The sequence below is a fragment of the Syngnathus leptorhynchus genome, chromosome 3 (assembly GCF_054491065.1).
Source record: "Syngnathus leptorhynchus isolate UIUO chromosome 3, UIUO_Slep, whole genome shotgun sequence".
Lineage (NCBI taxonomy): Eukaryota > Metazoa > Chordata > Actinopteri > Syngnathiformes > Syngnathidae > Syngnathus > Syngnathus leptorhynchus.
Window position 1 is genome coordinate 15786441 of NC_141197.1, and position 25664 is coordinate 15812104.

General features: G+C 41.3%; 1 protein-coding gene across 1 annotated transcript in view; it reads left to right on the forward strand.

The window, feature by feature from the left end:
* Window positions 1–6634, forward strand: part of insyn1 (inhibitory synaptic factor 1) — a 47134-nt gene extending 40500 nt beyond the window's left edge. Inside the window, exon 2 of the mRNA XM_085908161.1 lies at window positions 5751–6634. Within this exon, the coding sequence (XP_085764287.1) occupies window positions 5751–6554 (804 nt within the window). The 3' untranslated portion in view covers window positions 6555–6634. The remainder of the gene's footprint in view (window positions 1–5750) is intronic.
* Window positions 6635–25664: the final 19030 nt, after the last annotated feature.

Consider the following 25664-nt stretch of genomic DNA (forward strand, 5'->3'; position numbering starts at 1 on the left):
TTATCGGTGTCTCTCTGGCTGCATGGCAAACAATCAGTCACCCTCAGCAGACCTGGATGTAATGAAAGCAGCTTTACTACGCCACTAAATCACTCGACCTTTAGTGACGACCTGGAAGCACACACACGTTATCTGGTCTCTGTCGAGTCAGCTAGCCAACCTGCACTAATGTTTCACTTACTGCGGACTTTCCCAAACTGAATAAATAGCTCACACTGATACGCTAAATGGTTTCGCTGGCTCATTCCGACACGTTGCTAGCACTGCGTTAAAGGATATTAGATTCCGTAGGAAAGCAACGGAAATGGAATTCATCTGTTCGGGGGTCAATGTGGCCATTGGAAAATCCTTCTTAACCGTATGGTTGTGTTCTCTCAAATGAATAAAGAAAACCTCACATTTCGTCACAACGGTATGGCGGGTAGCGCGTCGGAGGCTCGCTTGCATCGAATGTTTGTTGCTAAAGTCAGAGAATATCAATGCCTTGATGCAGTTATTGCAGCTCAAGTCTAATATACTCTAACTTCTCTTAGCATAAGCCTGAAAAAATATTTTAGGTTTATAGCCCAGGGGTGTTTTTCATAAATTATGACTTTACTACGGCATTGGATTTGGTTAGAAATAGACTGTGCCTTATTACGACTAAGAAACGAAATTCTGTCATGAATGGAGGCGCTCCTGTACGTTATATGGTTTTAGAGTCCCCCGCCCTTCCTGAAAGATTCTTCTCAGTACAGGTCAGTTAGAGTGTGTTCACAAAGCACATGTAATCATCCTCAATATTTTCCGCCTTGGTTTCAGACTCAGCTGGCTTTATTGGAAAACATCCTATTGTTAAAGGAACCTCCGCGAGGTCACAAAGACCAAGCTCAGGTGTAATCTCATGGCCCTCTAGCATGACATTATCATCATTTTTTTTGTCTTCCTGGTCATTCCTGGATAGAAGCGATGAAGGAGAACCTCAATAAATGATCATCTCACACCCAGAAGACCGATCCCTGTGTGATTGCGGTAACATGTAACCTCTCAGCCAAAATGCTATTAAAAAGTTGCAAGTTTGATAACTCCAGCAGTCCACCTTCCCTTCCCATAAAGCCCCCAGAGGGATAAACGAGGCCCATTAAGCAGCGAGATTCCCTAATGATGCTTTTGATCAGAGACTTGTCCTCACGGGCATCACATTGCAGTTTAACACTTTGAGCCCAAGACGAGCTTTTTTTGAGATGAAAAGGGCAGCATGTGCAGGTCTTAATGAAGTTTGAGGCTTATAAAAGATGCTCGTGACAGGACGATTACGGCCGTCAGCACTTCAAAGGGACACCTCGTCCGCGTGCCTGCAGCCTTCATCTGCATCGCACCCATCAAGATGACCTAAATCACGTCACACACAGGCTTATTAGCTGAAGCTCAAGAAAGTCAATGACTGCAAAAGATTAGATTCTGGGTTTCTACTGGTTCCTTACAGAAAAGAAAAATCTGGGGATTATTAGCAGTAAAACCAAAATTGAAGCGTGTGTACTGGACAAATGGGTGTTGCTAAATTGAAAGTTATGAGTTATCGTCATTACGAGCGGCTAGAACATGAAAATGAAGGACGCCCTTGAGTGTCATTTTTCTTAATTACACAGAAGTAGCGCAATTTTGTTTAAACTTGCCTCTCCAAATCTTATTTTTGTTTGTTGCTATATTATAGTGTGCAGCAGTAGTATTGCTCATTAAGTTCCATCGTTTTGGTCAGCAGTTGAGAAACTAAAGAAGCAAACTATATTTGTCTTTTTTTTCTGCAGTTGCTTTTGTTTTGCTATCTGTCCCTACAACAGACAAGAATGCAATAAGATTCAGTGACATCGCGTGTCGCTCAAAAATGCTCCCTAAATGCAGTTGGAAGCAAAGGTGTTCAAGAATGTGGACTTTTGTGTTTTGTTTTTTGTAGCGAACAAGTCAGGGATGATAAATGAGCTGCCGCGGGATGAGATAAATCACAACAGCACTTTGTGAGTGCTCTATTCACATGTCAGGAATGCGAATGAGGATAGCCAAGAACTATGGTTGTGTTGCGAATACAACTATGTGTTTAAAAAGTAACATTGTGCTCCGGTACTTAGGCTGCCTTGCATTCCAAAAACATGCACATTAACCCAAGACGAAGTTGTCCTTTTTGATATTTGTCACTTTCTCCATTCCTTCATACAATCAGTAAATTTATTGGATTACTCTCCACAATTTCTTGTTTTCGCCCCAGAAATAAATTCTATAGAATTGTATAAAACTACAAGTTACAAATAGTGTATTTATACAAGCGTAAGCAGTCATGGTGGGCATAAGATGCATCCAGTGCAGGTGCCACACTGAGCGTGGAATAATGATGCTGATGTGTTGGAATGGCCCCCAGCAAATGCATTTCCCCACCCATATTTTCTTCCCCAGGAACCAAACAAAGAAGGCACTAGATGCCGGATGCTTTATAATTAACAAGCGAGCGCTACAGAATCTGTGAAAACGACGCAAGGCGCTCAAACAGATGGCCACTCGAACACAAAAATGAAGTACATTCCTGTGTTTTTTTTTTTTTTCTCCTGCAAGGGCGTTACGTTTCGTTTATCCTGGCAACTCACACCTGATTTATTTGCCGATGAATACTCAAATATTCAACACTAAACCCAAACATGATGACCAGGCAAACAAGCTTTGCCTGTTTAAAAAGCAACACCTATCAAAACACATTTTGGTTTCAATGGAAATTTGTCTTGCTTTGCAGCCTGAAGACTATAGCTAGGATTCCTATATGTGAAATTGGTATACACATGCAGTAATTATGTGCAACTGATGTGCATGTTCAAATTAAATAAACTCAAAGCAATGACGGACATGTTATCCAATCCACGATGCAGTTTTTAAAATTATTTTAAAGACGTCACCTGACACATGTTTAAAAAGCTCTGAAGAAAATGCTTTTGGAAGAGAAAGCAAAGCCCACAACAAACTCGGATTGGTCAGTGTTAGTGTCCGTGTTGCTGCTCCCTTTGTTGGCCTGCTCCACGGGAAGCGTATGATGTCACAGCAATTCAAATAAGACTTAACCTCTGGCTTTGTCATCAACATCCATTGGATGTTTGAGGATGACAGAGCACTTGAGCTGGAATCGCACCTCTTTGCCACAACACACACTTGACATTTTGGCACCTTCAATCAGCCTTGCGCTCTCAATGACAATCCATCGCCGAATGAAAACACTCAGCTTTCATATGGTTCTAAATTATGCATCTCTATTCAGCAATTAAAGCTTTTAAAGTGTTCAATACACACACAAAAATTTGCACAACCTGTTCACTTCCACACTGGATCAGTTTTCTGTCAAATTCTACTGTGCGGTAAATGTCATGCATTGCATCTTTTTAACATGAACTGTCAAAAGATGAAAAATAAAGACCTCAATAATCAATGTACTTTTTTATCATGAGTGTGAGTGGAAAGCAAATTGGGCCTAGCTACTTTGCGGCTAGCTATCTAGCATGGTAAGTTTACAATGACTGGGTTGTGCAACTCCTGCAGTTAGAGTTTCTGAATGTGAACAGTTTTTTAGAAATCCGACCTAGGCCTCTTTCATATGTGGTCCTAGACGTGTGAAATGAAATAACAATCTTTAGCGGCAAGCAAATGTGGCTAGCCAGTCTGAGGAGACAGACTGACATGGCGTTCCATTTATTTTTTCCAATTGAGTATCTCCTGGAATTTTGGCACGTGCTCATCATGGCAATGTGCTGTACAAGCTTCTGACCTGACCTGATCTTGTTTTTGTGAAAGCAACAGGTCACACCCTCTGCTGCAGTCAAAAGTGAAATGTCCACAGTTCCCAGTGGAACAAAGGGGTACAAAAGGTGGGCCAAGTGGTTAAAATGTCCCCTACAGCTAAGTAGACACGTCAATCGTTTTGATTACCCGCCCAAATGTGCTAAATGTGTGGCGTGCAGCTGGAGGCTGGAGTTCAGTGTACACGAATATTCTCCCGTGGACTTTATGAAGCCGTCACTCTATAAAGTTTATGAAGCATTGACAGCATTTCCTGGCGACTGAAGCGACTTCATTTGCAACACAGTTAAGCAATATAGTAAAAAAATGGTAGTCAATAATCTTTTATGACTTTCTTTTGTGCCGTAAATAACATCTTTGACGAAGCCGTCGTGAACAATAATATCCATGATTGTACACGAGAATTCTCATTAAAATTATGTAAAGATACAGCGAGCTGCCTTGTTATCAAGCGAATTCGATGTTAAGAGAAACATTTGTATTTCTTTTTTTACATTGCCAACTGTCGAGAGTCCGCCGTGGTCACTGCACCCGATCAACTTGAAGTCAGGTCACTTTGCCACTTTCAGTGAGTCGCTTTAATGGAGAGGCAGGCCCGCTAGCGTCAGCCGAGGGTTTATTACTGTACCCCGACACCTGTCAGAGATGATTGGGCTGTGTAATTGAGGGTCAGAATGAAAGAGGCCACTCGCGACTACCTCGTCTCTGACATGACGGCGTGACGCGAAGCGATGGTCAGTAATGTAAAAAGTCTCCGAAGAGCTTCTGCTCAGCTTGAGTGGCGATTTGGGAAATGGATTCCACACGGTCCGACATTACAAGAGTGCTTCTTTCTAATATTCAGCTCCACCTGCTATTATGATTTATTTATCATGAGTGGGACACCGTTCCTGCTCACTGCCACCCCAAGTGAGTCCTCTGCTCATTCCATTTGGAAATGTGCTGGGACATTAGAGAAGGAATAAATCATTGTAGCTTTAAATACGGAGCACAATTTTAGTGCGCACCAGATTTCTGGTGGGCTAAGCTGTGCAAAGCTGCGAAGCCATGTGAGGATAAACACAGATTGACCACAGTGCGGTCCTGAGTATGGCGGTTACATTTACGCGGACGACGATAAACAACACGTCGGACTTTGTTTTCAGGAATTCCATAATTTTAAGGGTGCCTGTCAGAAATTCCAGTTAGGATCTGTTATCTAACATAACCTGTGCTTTGCCTTAGCTCTGTACTCTGTTTTATTATATGCCACAGCAGTCAGTTCAAAAGTTCTTGTTTATCGTTTGTTTGCATAACTTCTGACTGAAGCAATCAATTTGTCAAAGTTTCTCAATGAATCAGTGAAGCAGTTATGTTCGGCCTCTTTGGCACAGGTTTTTAAGTGGACAAAGACGAACAGAGCAGACTGAACTGAGATTGGTATTTATCGTAGCGTGCAAAATTCCCATTCTTCCATTCCTCATACATTCCCGTAGTACCTGCTGTCCATTTGTCTTTCAATACAGAGAATAACTGTCATTTTGAGTTACTGAAACTATAATGGTTCACTTGCCATCACTCACTGATGGAGTGAGTGTGAATGGCACTCTATTTCTACAGTACCAGTATGTGTACCCTGTAATTGACTGGTGATCCATCCAAGTTGCACCGATATAGAAAATCATTAGGTAGAACTTTCATTTCCTCTTTAGCTCAAACATTTTTTTCAACATCTTGGTACCTTAAATTAACCACCATGTTGGCCTAGTCAACTACCATGGAAACCTTCATTAGATATCAAGAATAATTGCAGGATGTTATACAGTTCGACGTCAAATACAATAATGACTGAACAAGATTGTACGACTTATGACATCTTTATACGTGACTCAACTTGTAAGTCATTTCCTAAGCTCTTGACTTAAATTGAAGGTTAAGTATCCAATTCTTTCTCCTTCCAGGTGGTGGGCCAGATTGATAAACTGACGTCAGACTTTGACTTTGATCTGGATCCAGATGACTGGACGGTGGCAACGGCGAGCAGCACGTCCAGCAGCGAACGCGGCCTCGGCGAAGCCTTCCGCCTCGACTTCCTCAACGCCGACGTGCTCTCCGACAGCTGGGAGTTTTGCGGATACCTGGAGTCGGCCAGTGGGGCTTGTGCCCGCACGACAGGCGAGCCGATGGGGTACTACCCCCGAGCGCCCACGGGCCGTGGAACCATACCCACGCAGACGCCCACCCTTCCCCCCACCGCCACCGCCTCAGTCTACTCGCAAATGAATGGCGGGCTGCCCATCCCCAACGGGCCACGTATCATCACTCCGGATTCATCCAGCGAGGAGGCCAGCAGCTCCACCCACAGCCACAAGACGAGGGAGAGGGTCAGATTTAGTGACAAGATCCTCTACCATGCCCTGTGCTGCGACGACGACGACGAAGAGGAGCAGGAGGACCTACCGGATGACAAAAGCGGCCGCGCTACGCCCGACAGCGACAGCGAGCCGAGCCTCCTGGCTGAACCACTCACCCCCAAACGTTCTTCGTCCGAGCACTCACTCCTCCACAACTGCCTCGACCCTTCTTACGTACCCCCGTCGGCGAGAAGCATGACGGGAGCACATACGTTACCCAGGAAAGGCCTCCTGAACCCCAGCTGCCGCAAAAAACTGCTCCGAAACAGCAGCACACAAACTGTGTCGGATAAGAGCACCCAAACTGTATTGCCCTATATTCCAAACAAACAAAAAACAAAGGAGCACTGAGCCAGCCGGAACCTTCCTCCGTTTATCATACAGCTCCCACAAGAACTGTGCATTATTTAATATTAAATACATAGCTAATAGATTAATACACAAATAAATCAATAAATAATAAAGAAATGCTATATGGGAAAAAAATCACTGGGCTCCCTAAATTCATTCCAAAGCTCTGGTTAGGAACGATTATTGACTCTTGGTTACCAAAATGAATTTTAAAGCCGACCTTCTGCCACAATCCCTAAGCCCAAAATTATAATTTGATCTCTAACCTGTTATCCTAACAGTATCATTGCATCTTTGTTTTTCCCACTACAGGTTGTCATCATGGTTACGGTAAGAACAAACTTTCACATAGTGGTCTCTAGTCAGGTTCAATTATGTCGCACTAATACACTACAGAAGCTCAATGGTCTCGAACGGCACACTATAGAAAACCATTTGAACCACAGGTGAGACTCAGTGCGGGGAAGCCGTCTGCCTCGACTGGTCGGGTTAATGTGGAGAAGTATTTGGAGAAAAGTGAGGTGGAGGTAAGTCGTGTTATTTTAGCTAATTAGTTAGTATTAGCCAGCTAGGTGAACCATTGCAGGTTGCTTTGCAGGTAGAATGAGAGTTTGGCAGGGTTCATTCAATGTAACAAACGTTCGCCGAATATTTTTGTGACGTTTTGTGTCTCAAGGAAATTTCAAACATGTTTGCTGCAGCAGTCCTTTTCCTCATTAGGTAAAGATGAAAACTATTTGTCCTCCATTGTTGTTCTCTATGACAGATGCCTTCAATGCTGCATGGTTTTCGACAGACGCAAAACTTAGACAAAAATGATCATTCCATCACTCCTCTCAGAAGCAGATGTCAATTTTTCAAACAATACATAAAATTTCCTATTTTCCCCCCTCCTGTGTGCCCAGCAACAGTGTCAGAAAAGACGTCAGCTCGAATCTAAAAGGTGAAGGAAAAAAAAGCATTTTGTCTCTCCATTGAGCGGCCCAGTGGAGAATAGCAGTCGGTGGGAGAGTATTTATTCAGAGGGCTAATGCCAATAGCCATTCTCGATCGATATGTCCAAGGGAGGGTGCTGCCAGAGGGAACGGAGAACAAAAACCCAGTCAGATCCATTTACTTAAACTTAAAAGCTCTATAGAGATGACATTTCCAAAAAATAAGCATCCAAGAGCGAGGCCTGAAAAGAAAATGTTCCTGTTAAAAGATGTTTTTGTTTTTTCAGACCGCGGGCAATAATCCACCCTGCGGATCGGCTTTGTACGCCCGCTACCTCTCAGGCAACATGCAAGCTTTCACCCAATTTCCTGTTGAGTTTGAAAGAAAAGTCAAACATGTTATAGACTTGGAGTGAAAGGTTCGCTGACACCTACGGCCTTTTTATATTTCGCATTGCTCTCAGAGGACGGCTGATTCCTTGCAGGAAGACGTTTTTCTAAGGACCTTCCCTTATGATCCAAACCAAAAATGTGATTACTTTACAATTTCTTAAATTGTGTTTTGTTTTAGCCAAGATATTAATGATGTGTTTGATAATCAGAATTGACCAAATTTAATATTTATCAATATTAATACTTTGCAACCATAGCATAGCTTTTAAATTATTGAAAACTATTTTAGGGAAAAGTAATCGCTTTCGTATGTTGTGTTTGCCGTAAAATGTGTCTGCAAAAATTTATACAGAATATGTTGCAAATAATATTTTTTGGAGCCCCAAGCAAGGGCTTGCAAAATCTCATGGGACAGTTTGAGAAGCCCAACATTTTTACTGTAAATTTGCCCAACACATCTCAGGTTCATTTAGTGCCAATGGTGTCTTCCAAAAATGTGATCCCATTTGTTCTGTGTGAATCAAATGCGTCTCTACAGCATGCGACATTCGTTAAATTAATGCCCATTAACGTCCGCTGATGTTTGTCGAATATCGAGTATATTTCTGGAATACATTCAAAATAATCTGTTCATGTTCAACATTTGACTTCTCTATGTCAAATGTTGCTCATAATCAACCCTGGAAATCGGATTCTTCCATTCCTGTTTAAGTTTAGATTTTTTTTCCCCAATTCAAATTTCCCCTTTATGAAACGTTGGACATAGTAATCTAGTAATCATAGTAATCTATTCATCTTCAGTGTTTCAATAATCCCGATTGTACTTTATATTAATCCTCATGGTCATTTCAAATTTTGCCAAAAAATAGAATATAAATCCAGTCGAACCCATCTGTCTTTGTTCTAGCTCACAATCAACAATTTGTCACTTTCCCTGTCGAAGAAGAAACATTCCATTCTGTTCCTGTTCAAATTTGCTTTGCCCTCATTTTCAATTTTTCAACCAAGAAATCATGTAAACTGAACCAAGCTGTTCCCGTTCAACCTTCTCTATTGCAATTCCAATGGTCATCATTCCTTCTATTTGCTCCTGACCTGTGAAGAAAGAAAGCGAGGAGGGGTTGAAGTGGCTGCTTCCTCCCCACAGCAGCAGCTGCCATTTTGCAGCGAGATTGCGGAGCAAAGAGGTCATCGCAGTCATTAGCATAAACAAACAATGGCGGGCTACCGCACGGGCCAAGCATCAATTACAGCAAAAACAAACTAAGCCCTCATTGTGATGCCCAAACAGCCTCCGGAAGCTGCCGTGCCAGAGCTCCTGCGCGTGTATTTTTTTTTTCATGCCTGGTAAAGATTTTAAAAGTCATCTGTGCTATGAATCAATATAACGGGCAGATTTGAAATGTTTGAGCAAAGCGCTGTCTCCTTTGCCAAATGGCTCATCATTCATTTCTATTAGGGAGAGAAATCCGTCCTTTGCATCTCGGTGCGGCGAATCTGCATTGACCGTCTGCCATCAGATGCACATAAAGCACATGGTCATTTTTTGGGGCCTTTTTTTTTTTTTTACGTACAGGATAGCAAAAAGATTAGATATTGTATATAGTGGAAGACATTTTGTAACCAATGAAAATGTTTCATTTTTTTTTAAGTGACAAACACATCTTTACAAAGTTCAGTATCGCCATAATTTTTAACCGACTTCAAACGAGCATGTGAGGGTTTCCTCATTATGTATGCGGCACATTTCCCAAGAGTTGAGTTTGACCTGCTTGATTTGTCAAATAATTGCAATGTTGAGTGCCAATCACACGGAGGAAGGTTGACATCAAAAAGGTGAGCGTGACACAAAAATAGCCCCTTGCCCAACCTTCATATGTAATTACCACACTTCACTCTCATTGCCTCCATCACTGCTTTGTGTGTCTGTGTGTGTGTGTGTTTAGTAGAAGAACAAATGTGTGTTTGCACCGCTGATTGGGGAAGCCCGTGAAGCGGTGCGCTCAATGCAGTCCCGCTGATTACTATGGATCGGCTTGCCCCCTCAGCGTGATTTGTTTCATCTTTTTGCGGGACCATTTATATCCTGCTTCTATGAGGGCAAACTATTTCATTTGCCAGCTCACGCTGCTACCGATTTGCATTTATTATTCAATTGTTGGATTGGATTAGGAAGGAAAAAAAAAAATCAGTGTAAACTCTGTTTATAAACACTCCGGTTTACGGTTCAAATGTTAAAGAAATATTGCCGTGGTTCTCGCTTTCTACTTCTGTTTGGCCTTAGCATGTACGTTAAAGGCTAATTTGTTATTTTTCTTATATCGTGGAAACATTATTTGTATCAGGAATTGTAGGGCGGGAACTGATGATTTCTAATCCCATTCACTGGGCAGAATTGTTTCCATTCAGTCCAGAACGAGATTCCATTGTTTTTCCATCCGGCAGGCCCGAATTGTGATGCCTCTCGTCGGCAGAATGTGTTGATCACGCTGCCTCCCCAAAAAATAAAAACACATGGCACACTTTTGTTTATACAGGCAAACTCATCACCTTCACGATCCATATACCCCACTCTTTTTTATTTTGTGCCCCACCTTCCCCCTCAAGCCCAGAGTGACTCCCAATAGCTGAGGGATGGCCCGGACAAGGCCGCGTCAGCCATCAGTCACCATTGGATTGGGCCCGGAGTGATTAATGAAGAGGCAAGCAGCAGCCGCAGATAAAATGAGACCTTCACTGGGTGATGAAGGACGGGCTCTGCGTGGCTGTGGGAGTTGCTTTTTACTTCCTGGAGAAGAGAAAAAAATAATATTACCTGCTGCATAACACTTGGCGCTCTGTAATTAAACTTAATGAGGACTGTGGTCACTTCTCAGGTGCTTAATAAGTGAGCAGGGCCAAGCAGGTTTTTTATTTTTTTTTTAAATTATTTTTTCTATGTAAGACCAACTAGCAGCTTGACCAACGCAACAACAACAACAAACAATTGCCCTATTCGGTCATTTGTTGTCACTTAAAAATTCTTCCTTCAAGAAAAAAATTTAAATAGAAAACTTCTGTTGTTGTTGATCCTTGGAATTGTTCTCATTTTGACTTTTTTTTAGAACTGGTGCAAAAGAAATTATCCTGTCCACCCCCCCCCCCAAAAATATGCTTGGACTTCCAAGGCCAGATAATTGACATTTGGGTATTTTCCAATTTTTCCGCGTGTCGTTTTCAACATTTCTATCAGTTCACCTGTAGAGAATCAATCATGATTTTTTATCAGCTTTTCTGAAGAATTTAAGGGTTTGTAAAAAAAATAATAATAATGTTTTACGGAACACATGAGATATTTTTGCCCCCACCCCCCAAGAAAAAAAACTTAGCTCTGCCAGTTTATCCTTCATAAACCACAAAGTGGCCTAGCTAACAAACAAACAGGCCCAACTTATTTATATGTTTTTTTGGGGGGGTTTGGCCTTAGCAGAAGTAGAGGTCTTCTCTCTTTTTGTTGCTATTTAGTTGTTTTTCATCTTCTAAAAAAACACCCACATTCCCTGGCAGAATATATGTATTTATAGTTGGAGGATTCAATTTGTCACTGCTTGTCTTGGGATCGGTACGCTCCACCGAGTGCCACTCCGGTTGTGTTTATGAAAGGTTTGCATTTTCCAGCACTCTCATAGAAAACACATCTTTACAGGCAGAGCCATGTAATACGACGAGCATCATTGCCAGAGGAAATTACCGCGCCGGCGTAACCTCGTTGCGCGAAGCTGTAAAGTGCACACAAATTCTGGCGTGTAACAATGACACGCTCGACCAAGCGAGGAAAACTCCTAACAATAATTGAATCCTCCCCAAAAGTGCACAATTACATGAAACATCCATGCAGGATGGAAGGAGAAAAAAAAACAGTATAGCGCGATAAGCAAATGTGTTGATTAAAAAGAAAAGTGCTGTTCAATTAATGTGTGGTTGTACTTTGGCAGCACTTTGAGCATTTTACTTGCAAAGAGTGCAGAAGTGCTGACTCTTAACAAGCTACACATCAGAGGAGCGAATGATAAGACAGCTGAGTGGCCCTTATTTCACCTTACAAAGGGCTTTCCCCATCACTCATATTTATGACCTCCTCCACAGCCTGTGTGCTGTGAGCACGCATACACGTACACAAACGTACACACACATATCCAATCTCCCTCTCTTCCTCAAACACCAGAATCAACACGACACTCAAACACACCGCAGATGTCTTCATTAGATGATGAAATGTGCAAGGACAGGCAAGAGTTGTGCGAGTTTTTACCTTCAGAACCAGTAGTGTGTAAAGCACAGTGGATGCCCGGGCCAATGAACCCACACACATAAAAAATGTTTTTTGTTTTTTTTATTCAATTGCAGATTGAAAGCTTTGAAATTTATGCCGGTTGAAAAAAAATCACTGCCCTCTATTAGGCGAGATAACCCCGTCTTAAATATGGATGCCACGTTTAATTTTTCATCAAGGGGGTGATGGAGGTGCAGAAGGAAGATTTTGTTATTCCGTTAAGATACACTGTCCTGAAGATGGTCTTTATGTCCTTCCGTCTGAAAAGATAAACAGTCATTCACAGGGTGTAGATTTTTCTTTAGAAATCAATCAATCCCCGTTTGCCCCCCCCTTGACACGCCACTGTTCAAAACCCAACATACTACAACTTGTTTTTATTTTGAACTTTGCCCTCTAAGAATCCATTTAAATAGAAAGAATTCCTGTTGCAATCTTGTAAAAGCAGCTGGTCAGTTTTTATATTTGTATTATATACATGGTCATCTAAAGCTAACATTGTTCAAGTTACATTGTTGATGGCCTCGGACAGATTGGATTGCCATGACAACACATAGAGAATGAAATATGATCGAACCAAAAAAACAACAACATAAAGTCCTGGCAGTGGAGGATTAGAAAGGAGAGCCATTATTTTTCACATTTTGTTCGTCTCGTTATGCTTTATGAATGATCTTTGATGCTTTTGTTTTCCACTTTAGGGATCGACCGTGCCAAACTCAGCATATTGTTTAGTTGCTCTAACAGAGGCATTAAGGCAAGGTTAGGATTGGGATGAATTACACTTGGTGGCGTGCCAAGTCACATCACCAGCGAAGCAGCATCACCTCATCTGCCCCATTCACCAAAGGCCCCGTAATGTAGTTGGGATAAAAGGCAATCAGGCCGCACTTTGAAGTTATGGCGCCTCGGCCTTGTCCAAGTGGTCAATCAATGTTCTCTTTTTGCTTGTGTTCTTAGTGCCTCAGCGTGCACCGTAAAGCCCACAAGGCTGTTAAATAGGCGCGCTCTTGTCCGACAATCTGGACTTCCTGGCAGCCGCCGCATCGTCTCAGGACTCAAGGAGCGTGTCGGGGCGTAAATCTTGAGATGGTGACGGCGGCTACCGGTGAGCACTGAGCGGAGGGGCTGATCAGCGGCGCATTTACAAGGTAGGAGGTAAAAGGAGTGTCATGTCGTAAATACACAAAACTCGATGAGGACGCACATCGGGGAAACATCTTTCTTTGCTCTCACGTACACACACACACACACACACACACACACACTTGAAACATCTGTTTGTCAATTCCCATACTTGCATAATAATCCATTGTATGATGTAAACTATCCATTCAAATTTTTAATTACTATTACCACTCCTAATATAAACATTTGTCTTTGCATAAATATGCATGCATAAATTAAACAGACGATTCACAAGTAGTTAATTTTATTTTTATTCCCATTGACAACTTTAGCAGATGGTAATATGGTGTTTAAATAGTTTAGCGGAATTATTGATGTATCAATTTACAAGTTGTGGGCGTGGTGCAGGGGTGTCAAACAAATTTTTGTCGTGGGCCGCGTCATATTTTCCTTCAGAGGGCCATTACAGAATAAGTAGCTTTAAAATCAGAGAATAGGAAAAACTGCTAAAATATTTTTAAAAAATCGACGGAAATAAAATTTGCTAGCATTTTTCAAATTGATCACTTTTAATTTAGTATTGATACATGACGTTGATGCACAATGTGTCTTTGCGGGCCGCATAAAATGATGCGGTGGGCCGTATCTGGCCCCCGTGCCTTGAGTTTGACACCTATGGTATAGTGCTATGGTCTGCTAGCACCTCCATGGTAACATGCAGTTCAGATGATTTTGACAATTTACCGTTTCTTTGTATGTTTTATTCTATATCTGCAGTGAATTAAATATAAAGGTCACCATCTGGCCCTTCAAGTCACTTTTGAAACAGACATGCGACCGACCTGTCTCCTTCAATTTTGCACCAACAAAAAATTTTCCTCATGTGGGGCAGCACTCCATTAAGTTATATTGTGACCAGTTATCCACTTAACTCAGAGAAAGCTTTTTTGGCCAACAAGGTTGAGCGATGACGAAGACTTATCAGCTCCGTCTTTTTCCCAGAATTAAAGTAATCCTGAAAACCAATCAATTTTTTACCCAATGTACACGGCCGTACCTTGTTTTTTCTGTACCTGTACCAAAATACAGTTCAGTTATTTTGTATCCTGAACATGTAACACCAATACATGCACTTCGTGACTCCTCAAGCCTGTTCATAAATCCCCCAACAGTGTGCATGGAAGCCTCTGAATCATTGAAGAAATCAATGACAGACGTTTACATTATGTATCTGTGTATGAATGGATGGACTGTGAATGGAAAGTCAGATTTTTACAAAGGTAATGTTTGTGAATGAGTTGTTTGCAGTACTTACATATGGACATAAATAAAGGTCAGACTGACATTTACATGACGCCAGCCCGTCTGCTCTCACCCGTTATTGTAAATGAGGACCAGACCATTCAAATTCAATTGTCTGTGTTTTTCTTGCTCTCCAGCTGTCTTGGTGGTACACTAGTGCAGCCTATCACTATCACGGTGTGTGCGTGGGCCTCATTACGAAGAGTGGAACCTGTGCAACAAGCGCACTTGTTGTCTGCCAGTGTGGCTGTCAGTGCCCGCAGCACTGTGCTTTTAATTAGCATGCCATTAGGTTTGTGGCTGCGGGCACATGTCGCAGCGCAGTCATGGCGGTGAATCACCAATTGTCTCAAACGCCCAACGTGGTGACATATATTAAGAGCCTTATTTTTGATTGATTGGATTTCGTTTTTAATGCCTGTGTGGTTTGCAGTGTGAGATTGCAGATAAATGGACAGGGCTGACACATTTGTCATGTCGTGAGTTTGAAGTCAAATCTGTCTAAAATTTTGGAAAAAGTCAAAATCGAAAGTTGAAAATGTGAGAAAGGGCAGTCAAGGCCATCAACTTCAAGTCTTTAGTTGTCATGATGTGTTTTGAATTTCTACTTGGTTTTGTTTCCATTTGTGCTCGTCAACCATGGTCCCTTGTGTCTTCCAATTAGATCCCTCGGCCGTTCGTGTTTTGTCCATGTGTTCCTCATTTTCAGTTCAGTATCTGTTATTGTCGGATCATTGTCTTTGAGTTTATTTCTGGATTTGTTTTGCTACTTTGTGTCTTGTTTTTTTAGTCTTTGTTAATTCAGTTTTTGTGTGTGTGTGTGTGTGTGTGTGTGTGTGTGTGTGTGTGTGTGTGTGTGTGTGTGTGTGTGTGTGTGTGTGTGTGTGTTTTAATTCTGCGTGCCTTGCTAGCATGCTTTTTCTTGTTCTCTGAGATTAAAGTCCTGCTTTGAGTGCAATTCTGCCTTACCTCTTTGCTTCCCCTCACTTGGGTCATTAATCACGCATACTCATGACAGTATTCTTAAATAAATCAAATAAATAAATACAATTTTTGGTCTGGGACTACATTATTATCCATCATCGTTTACACTTTGTGTGTATGTGAATGGACCGGCAGGTGTTTATTGTTTTTCCCAGTGCTTTCTCCTCCCAACTAATCAAAGTTGACATTGTGTCATGTTCCACAGGGGCAGGTGATGCTTTTCCAAGAAGCCTCCATCCACTCATAAATACCTTGACTGGGCTTCTTTTTATTGCTGCAGCTCTCCATTTCCTCCGTCGTTCAATCATCATCATCATCCAGCCAAGAAGAAGAAGTAGTGAGTTGAGTGAAGGAGAGCGCCCTTTCCTCAGGTCATTAGCGTCTCCTCGCCGAAGGTACCCAGACGCCATCGCCTTGTGCTCTTTTTTACACACTATAAGAAAGACACTTGGCAGACTCCAAGAATACGTTTCTGCTTAATTAATCCCACTCCTTCTTTTAGCTATTTAAAGCCAACGATCTGTTTAACAACTTTCAGCGACACTAAACGGGTAATTAGTCACAAGCCAATCATTTTTTTTTCATACTTTTTACTGGCATGATCACATGTGGGATCTGCATCCCGCTATTGGCTTTATTTTAGCCACTTGTTTGAAAGTGCCATTGTTGTCTGTCAACCCCAATCTGTAAAAATGGCGTTAAGATGCCAATCCAAAAGTTGGCGATGTATACCCTTTAGGGTGGGTGTTTGCTTTTTGAATTCCCTTTGTTGCCATAGATATCAAATTGTTAATACAGTCACCTCATGGGGGAGAGCAATCGAACCCTGTTGCGAATAGTCAAGTCAAGTCAAGTTTATTTGTATAGCCCTAAATCACAAGCAGTCTCAAAGGGCTTCACATAGACAATCAATTGACAATTATTCTCAAAGCATCCCCTGATCTTGGGCTCCCAAAAGGGCAAGGACTATGTTGTGAGAATTTTGTTTTCCCCTTTTTCCCTTAAAATGACTTAATTCTTGTAACATTTCGGCTTTATTTTTGTGAAAGGGTTCACATGAAATGATGACTGCTCATTTTTATTATTGGATTTTTTTAAATTATAATTATTAAGACTTTATATTTGTAATATTTTGATATATTCTTGTAGTTATGAATTGCTACTATTTTTTTCCTCATATAAATAAGAACTATGTTTCCCTGGCTCTACTTGCAGCTTTTCCTGCCCATATGCAGGCTTTTGGATCAATGTTTGTGTTGGGTTTGAAAATGAAAACAAGTGAATGGCAAAGATGACGTGGGCATGATGAAAACAGTCAATCTGCCCTTTAGATGAATTGATTTTATCTTAAGCCTCCGCTGCTGTTGTTGCAGGTCGTTGGCGGTGCGGGACAAAATCTATCAGTTGTGACGTTGCTCTATTTTAAACCTCAGTCTATTCAACCCCCCCAAAAAAGAAAACCTGAGCGTCCACATCTGCGCCTATTTGGAAAACACAGAGCATTAGTGAATTCATATTTACACCTGGCCAACGGAAGCTCTCAGCATTTTAGTGATTTCTCATCACGCTAGCATTTGAATGAATGTCACAAACGGGCCATTCGGCTTCAGCGCCGGACGCCTCCAAAACGTTGGCAAACGCTGAAAGTCATTGTGCCACGATGGAGTGATCCCAGAATCCCTCTTGCATCCTGTTTTCATTCTGCATGGCACCACAACAAATCCTCGATTCAAACACATGGCCTCCAGGCCACACAATGTTGACGCTGTTTGTGAGGAAAAGACGCAAACATCAACGAGCAGCGAATCCCATCATTTCCGCAAGTAATGTCGAATCTTTTTAAACACAATAATCACCATGCAACACACTCTGACCACAGTCCTTTGCTATTAACGTCGCAAAGTCTGAGCTCGATGGCCAACTAATGGCATCTCTGCGTTCTCTCCTCTCTCCTTCCCTTTCTGGCGATTGCGACAGTTACACTAACGTTAGTCCTGCATGTCAATTCATCTCTTAACTCTCGGCGGAATCGACAAATCCAAGGAAGCGTGACCAGCTGCGTGAAGCAGGAAACGCCACAGATGGCACAACCGCGCCAAGCGTAGACACACTCGTTAATGTTTACACACCCCGAAGGTCTTTGCTTGGGTTCGGATCGTGAAGCGAAGCAGGTGGAAGCGCTATTAAGGTGGTGGATTGCAATGATTCGTGTGAGGAAGGCAGATTTATTTGATTTAAATTTAACAGGAAAATAACATTAAGGAAAGCAAATTAACAAGAAGATAGATTTGATTGATAAGGAATCACATTTGTATTTTTTTAAGTGAAAATATTCGGGTATAGTAATTTTACAAGGAAAACAAAATTCACAATTGCTTTTTTTATGCGAACAAAGTTGTAATCGTGGAAAAATATGGTCAGACTGACAAGACAGTGAGTATAACAAAAATAACATTTTAATTCTTCTCAGTGACTACACTCAACCGAGATAATGTGTCTTCTGCATCATTTTTTTAACACATGATCTGTTTGAGTGCGCACTCAAATGCATGTATTAATCATGGATGCTTTTTTGGAAACATGTCAGAGATCCCCAACCTCCTCCACCCCCGCCCCTAGTCTACTGTTTACTGCTGCTGTTAATCCTCTCGCATTTAATTAACACAACAATATTATTAATGTCTCATTTTTATCACCATTATCATGAGTTTAAATCCTGTTAGCAAGCGAGGAGCGTACCTAATTGCCACTGAATGCTCCGATTGGTGCTTGTTTTTTTTTTTGTTTTTTTTTACGCAAGTAAAACTCAACCAAGGCTGTTGTTGTGTATTAATGCCAGGTCGATGCCTGAAATTTAAATATTTGGGGAGCAGAGGGATATATCAAAATATCAGTATTTTCCATATCGCTTTTAAATACCATTTTTCTCCTTTTCGGTTTTTGCTTTTTGTAAGTTCTACATGAACATTACATTTCATAACACGCACACACACGGGCACACACACAATTTTATTATTAATAAGGAAAGAAAGTCAGAGAGAGTGAGAGCAGGAAATACATTAGAGGGAACGAGATACATTGATGCAGTAGATCGATATAGATAGATACGATAGACGGACCGATCGATAGTGGTGAGAGTTTCTGACAGAAGAATGAGAAGCTGAGGACTTGCTTTCAAATATAAATCATCTTTATCTGTTTGGAACGAGATGATTTCGAATTTGGTGTCAATGGCTTCAAAGTGGAATCCAGTGGCGCATCACTTTTTGACCCGGGGTTTGCGCCTTATCGCAGGAAGACCAGACACTAACATTTGAAATGGAATTGACCTTAATCAGTCTTCCAAATGTAACATTGTGCTTTAGTTTCTTGCCGTTGCCTTGGGCATCCAGACGCGAAAGAGTGATTGAGGTGGAACCCTAATAAAAGGTAGTAACACAATGAAGGGACGGTAGGGTGCAGGTGGTGGCGGTCGGGGTGGGTTGTCGGAAGGGGGGGGGCCTCTGCAAGTCTCACTGCTTGGCCCTCAATTACCCTCATGCTTTCAACAGCGTTCACACGACACTACGGAGCGAGCGCGAGGGGAATTTGCCGTTCAGGAGACATTGATTAATTATGCCACACACAATTAGCCCGTCAAATTGACTGTGTCCTTCTCTACGGCAGAAAGGTGATGTCAGAATTTTATGGTGCATTAAATAGCCCTCCTTGTGTTGTCTTAGAGATCCACAGAGAGCCCAGAAGAACACGACGGTGTATTTCGTGTGAATAGGGTGATGGCTCACCTGCGACGGGAGTGTGACATACAGTGCTACCTTGCCTTTTTTTTTTTATTATTTACGCTCCAAGTTGAAGCCAAGAGGCCTCACTGTATGTTTGCTTCACCACACAAACTTAAGATGGTGCCGTTCTAACCGAGCTCGATGAAGCCGACTCGAATGAGGCAAAACATCTTGTCCGCATACCTTCGCTATTTCATCCATCAAAGGTCTTACAACAACGCTTCCATATTGAGCTGTCACTGTGCATTGTGTATCAGTAAAAGTATCAGATCAGATAAAAAAAAGAAGCCTTTGCCATCCTTTATTTGCCACCATTTTGTGATTCATTTACCACTTCCCCTTTTCACATGATTGTCATCTCGCTTTGGATTTTCAAGGTCGACGTATAGTTAATTGGCACAGGTCCCACTCTGGAAAATCATTTCCATGACAACCGTTTTCTCGGGGACGGATCGTGAATACAAAAGATAACTCCAATATTGTTTCGGCATGACGGTTAGGGAGGGAATAAAAAGGTCATTTTGTTTGTGGGAAAACGTAATTATTGCCTGTGTGGGGAATGTAGTGTAGAGTTGTTACCCTAAAGCGGGCAGAGATAATGTTTGCCGATTAAATCCTCACCGTCCACTTTGACTCATCATGGTTAATTAAATTGACAAGAAGAAGACACACATTGAGTACATTTGCACAATTGAATTACCTTCAATACAAAACCTCCGTGAAAAACTAAATCCAACGGTAACATCAATTTGATTAATTTTATGTTTGCTGTCGTAAACGGCCTGGATCTGTGGGAGCATTTTGGGCCATAGATGTGTGGAAGGAGCCCACCCTAAGTGCTGCCATTAAATTTTGAGATTATTGAAATTCCACATCAAATCTGTTTGCTCGTATTCATTTAACGTGGAAATGCTGCGTGTTGAGCAGGTTGCTTCTCCAGTGGCAGCTGGCTGGTCGTGACGCTCCCTCTGTGCTTGTCACATTAGAGGCAGCTTGGACCCCTCAAACACCCGCCACTATTTTTAGACGCCTCATAAGAATTCATTTAAGGCGGTGCCCTCGGTCAGAACATTATGTTTGGTAGTAGCGGGCAAAATGATAGATCCCCTTCCGATGTGGGAACATTTTTAAACATTAATAGGATGCCACGCTTCTCACTGTACGATGGTAATCCGGTAAATATTTCACGCGTCAACACGATAAGGCTCTTTTTCCTGTGTGTTGCCTCTCCGTTTAAGGGCTGTGATAACGCGACGGTGCTCGGCCACCGACGCCAGCTGTCACGTGTCGTCCCATAGAACACATCTTGAAGCATGCAACATTTATGCTAATATGCGCTAAGGCGTGCAGACGGAGCAGGAGAGAGCGAGCGCTGCTGTAAACTGCTGTCGCGACCCCGTTGTGCTGGAGGGTGCTTGTTGTTTAAATTGTAAGCAGAGAAGATGTCGTTGCTGTCAAACTGATAGTGATTGTGTGAACATACTGAACAGGATGTCGGCCATCTTGGATTCATTTTTTTAAAGACCAGCTCAGTTAAGTTAGAAAAAGTATTGGTCTGATAACAGTCTTACCCATCTACACAAAATTATCAACACAGGTGAAAACATATTGACGTCCGATGCAAAAAATTGAACAGGTTTTATTGCCGTGTATAATTTGGAGTTGCGTGTACAGTTTCCACACATTATGAAAGAAAAGTATCTATGGAGAAAGTGTCTTGGAGGAGAGAAGTTTTGTGAGCAGAGTGAGCGGTTGTCATGGTGACGCAGTGGCGGATAGGTTGAGGGGAATCAAGGTGAAAGTCTGCAGGACATCAGAAAGAAAGCCGGGCGGTTGAGGGCGGTGCTCATTCATGCTTGTTTGCAATCTCAGCTACAAAAATCGTAACATAAAAAGCGAATCCATATAATAATAATAAATATGGGATTGAGATCATATTCAGGGAGCTTCTCTTCATATGCTGATGAGCTGCATTTCATCGTGGCATCGGCTGATTTCTTGCATATGAAAGGCGGGAGGAAACGCATCCAAAGATGTGCATTCAAATCAGATATTCAAGGGATCTACTGAAATATTCAGTCAATTTCTATGGGCAACACTACAAGCTCTCCTTTAAAAAAAAAAAAGAAAGAAAGAAAGAAAGAAAAAAAGAAAGAAAGAAAGAAAGAAAGAAAGAAAGAAAGAAAGAAAGAAAGAAAGAAAGAAAGAAAGAAAGAAAGAAAGAAAGACAAAAAAAAAAGAAAAAGCTCCTTCAATTAGTTGCACCAGCCAGCCATCTTAAGTGTTTAGTGGTCTTTGTTAGTGGCGTTTTTATTCATAGCGGGATATAAAAAAAATGGAGATGTGTGTTCTTATCATGTGTGGTATGTTCACAATGACAAGTATCGCACACTGACAACACACACGATATCTCCTCCGACAACAGTGAAACCATCTGTCAGAGTACCAAGATTGACCTATGAGAGACAGCATGGTGCCACAAGCCACCCACACAGCCAGAAAATACAAAAACAAACTAGTAGTTGAAAAATGAGAAATAGAGGAAGCTAAGCTAAATGTTAGAATGTCTATATAAGTTGGCTACACATGTACTAACTGGCTAAATTTGAACAATTTCCTTTCCTTTCGGCAAAGTTAGCTAATGCCGCACTGTCAGATGATGAACTGAATTTTTCACGGCCTGATTTGCTCGGAAAATAATTGGGTCAACATTCCTAAATGATAAATTGCTTCATTGTTTGCGATCGCAAATCCTTCTGTCACTGGTGGCAACTTGGTCAGTTAAGCCACAGACACAAAGAAATCATAGATTTTGCCACAAAAACGAGCAATGTTAAATGGCAAGTCCGTCTATCGTGTCCATTCGTCCAAATAAAATATTTACTGGAAATTCATATCCTGTATTCCTTCTACACAGTTCACAAAAAAACAACCCTAACCCGAAAATGAGGTCTATGTAGCATTGATTGTTCATTTTCCCTCCAAACACAAAACAAATTGGTGATTAGGATTTAGTGAACGTAACGGTTCAGAGGGGAACTTATTAAAAAGAGTTTCAACCGGGTAATCAGAAGTTGGCTTGCCACATACCCGCCAAGAATGATTATTAAAGCTCAACAGGAAATGTTTGGTAGGCGGCATTGATAAGAGCCTCCCCAGAGTCGGCATGCTTCTCCCACTCTGCGCCATTTTACCTCAGGATACAATCAAGGCTGCTGTTTTTCTCACTCTCTTTGTACCCTCGTGATTACATTTCAAACCTTTTAAGAACCTACTGGAAGAACAGCAGCATTATGGAGTAATTTAACACTCCAGCTACTCTCTGCTTGCCATAATTAAAATGTCCTGTGACTTTCGATTCAACTCATTTGGATATGAAAATGAGAAAAATAAGCACTTTAATTAGTCATTATTTTTTTGTGTCAAGTTAATGGTATACCACACGCATTCCACCTCGGCGGTGTTGTGAAAAGTTTGGTGGCAATAAAATACAATCTGTGCGTGAGGTGATTGCTCTTAAATTTCTTATTATTGTAACGGACCCGACTGAATGTCAACTGAACAGATTGGTCCATGTAGTGGTTGCTGCATCGTTGCTTTTCAGAAACAAGAATGGAAAAAATTATGGAGTTTCTGAAACAACCTCATTTGTGTTTTGAGCAGCAGCTAATTTGCCCGCTCAAAACCGACCGATCTCTAGAGGACTCGAAAAGGAGGGTGAAAAATTAGCTGTAACTCTTGATTCCAAACAATGGCCCTTTCTCACTTGTGAATGTTTTTAAATAGTGGAAAAAACGTCATACCACTGTCTCGTTTTCTCCATGAACTGGTAGTGGAAAGTACAACATACAAGTGATGTGCTTGTCTGGGCCAGCAACTTTGCGCACAATGAAAAGATTTGCTTTCCAACCACATGAGTTCCTTCTGACAAGTCTGGGAATTCAGAGTGTTCTACGAACTATTTCCGCTAGACTGTTTCTGACAGCGACTTCTTTAAAGTGCTTGAAAGAAAATGGAGAATCCATTCTATTTGGAACTATATCTTCCCATCCCATCATCACAAGCACACTATGTGACCAAAATGAGTATTATCATTCATTTGGAACGCCGCTTCTGTCCAACGGGTCAATGTCAATCCAATCATGCTCCTTTTGCCCAGTTTTTTTTTTTTTTTTTTTTGGCAGTTTATCAGCTCCAGGATGAAATGTCAGGCAATCCTAAATGCTCTCTCTGTGCTTTTTTCATTTCCATTCCATCGTTACATGGAAGTGAAAACTTTTAAAGTAGCCCACATGTCACCTAAGTCAGCTGGGATAGACTTTTGCCCACTGGGGATGATAGAAATAAATGAATGGAAATACATCAACAGCAGGTTGCCAAATGGATAGAGAGTACCGGCTATGTCCATTCATACCTATTAATAAGCCTTTTGGCAAACAACATTGGACTGTAAAATAGACTAATGAGCAGATCAGACAATAAACGGATAAAAAAATCCAACATTCATAAATTGAGTAAAAAGGATGAAGTAGGTTGACTAGCTGGACCATTTACAGTTGAATCTCGCTTTTGCTTGGGCTAGCTGAATCAATCTATGTACAATACAATACAACTACATTTTCCAACTGAATATACAGTAATTAGTCAACACCTTGTTTTCATTCATCACCACTGACCCAATTTCCAATGAGCATGAAAAAGCCTAAACAAAAAAAAAAAGGAAAACTCAATATAACTCAAAATAATCTTTAATGTTCTCTCTCTCTCTCTTGTTTCATTTGGTTCTGAATGTTTCCTGTGTTTGTGGCGGCAGCATCACATTGTTTCAAAGTAGCAACACGGAAGCCTATTAATCACTCGTAGAAAGATTCTATTTATATAATGCGCGGTAATTAGTATGGCATGCTGACAACCAAACGAGTTGGTTGTTTTGTGATCAAAGATGATTCATTGGGAGAATTTCAAGCGTTAATACAAAACAACAATGCATCGGAGAGATGCTGGAAAATTCCATTCCAGGAACATTCGAGGGGATCCAGGCAAAGAACGTCATGGTTGCCCCCTTTGAAAATAGTTTTGTGGGTGGGGTGGAAGACAGTAATTGCTTATAAATAATAATTGCTTATAAAGGTATAAAGAAATAAGAACCCACCTGATTTTGAAAAGCATTCCCACAAAAGCTGACTGAGTAGGACATAAGAGTGGATATTGGTAGGGGGAGGGGATATTATCTCTTGGAGTCTCCTGAAGTCTAAAAAGTTATTCTAATACCTTAAAAGTGGTTTGATATGTTGCCAATAAGTCACTAGAGGCATCACATGACCTAGCTCTGCCCCCGGTCGTCATGGTAACAAAAGTCGGCATTGCCTTCTTAGCAAACTTTTCAAATCCCTCTAAAAAAACATAAGCCTCTTTTTTGAGATGCGACCTGTTTATCCAAACTGTTTAGTCAAACCTCTACGTAAAAGATAACCCCTAAAAAGTATTCGGACTGTTTGAGGCCCTTTCTTCTCATAACTTTATCGTCAAAGTATTGTTATATCCCTCGGAGGCAGCCGTCATTTGTTTACACCTAATGCTGATTTGCTTTCAGCATCTCAGGTGTGCCGACCTCAGTTTCCCCTACAGAGGAAAACACGCAATGAAGGCTTCTACTTGACATTGATGCACCCTTTTTTTCTTCTTTGCTATTGTATGCAAATTGCCAGGGATGAAAAAAGGTGGTTTGAAGTGTAAATTGTGATTTTGGGGCAACACCACAGTCTTTAAAGTTAATTGCCTTCCCCGTGGATTGGATTAAAGAAAATACAACATATAAGTGTTTGCATAAGTAGTGTTTCAACAATAAACCAGTCAAATATATTCAACATTGTTGATGACATGAGCGTTCCATTCAATTGTATTTAGAAACACCTCTATATATTTTTTTTCATTTTGCAAAATTATGAGGCCATTAAGGATTCTGTACCAATTCAAAGCACCGTAATTTAAAATGTATTGACAGTGATGATCCGAATGCCTTATTTTTGGGATATTAAAGATACTCAAAAAAAAGGTTACAATTACCATCATAGCTAACCGAGAGATGTTGCTGACAACTGTAATATGGACGGACTGACTCATAAACCAACAAGAGACTGACCAACAAACAAGACAATCAACCCCCAAAAAAAAAAAAAAATAGTAAGAGACAGCTAAACGGATCAACTCAACAGACACAGAATGGACAGATAAACCGGTTGATAATGTTTCAACTAACGGTCAAAATGTTCAA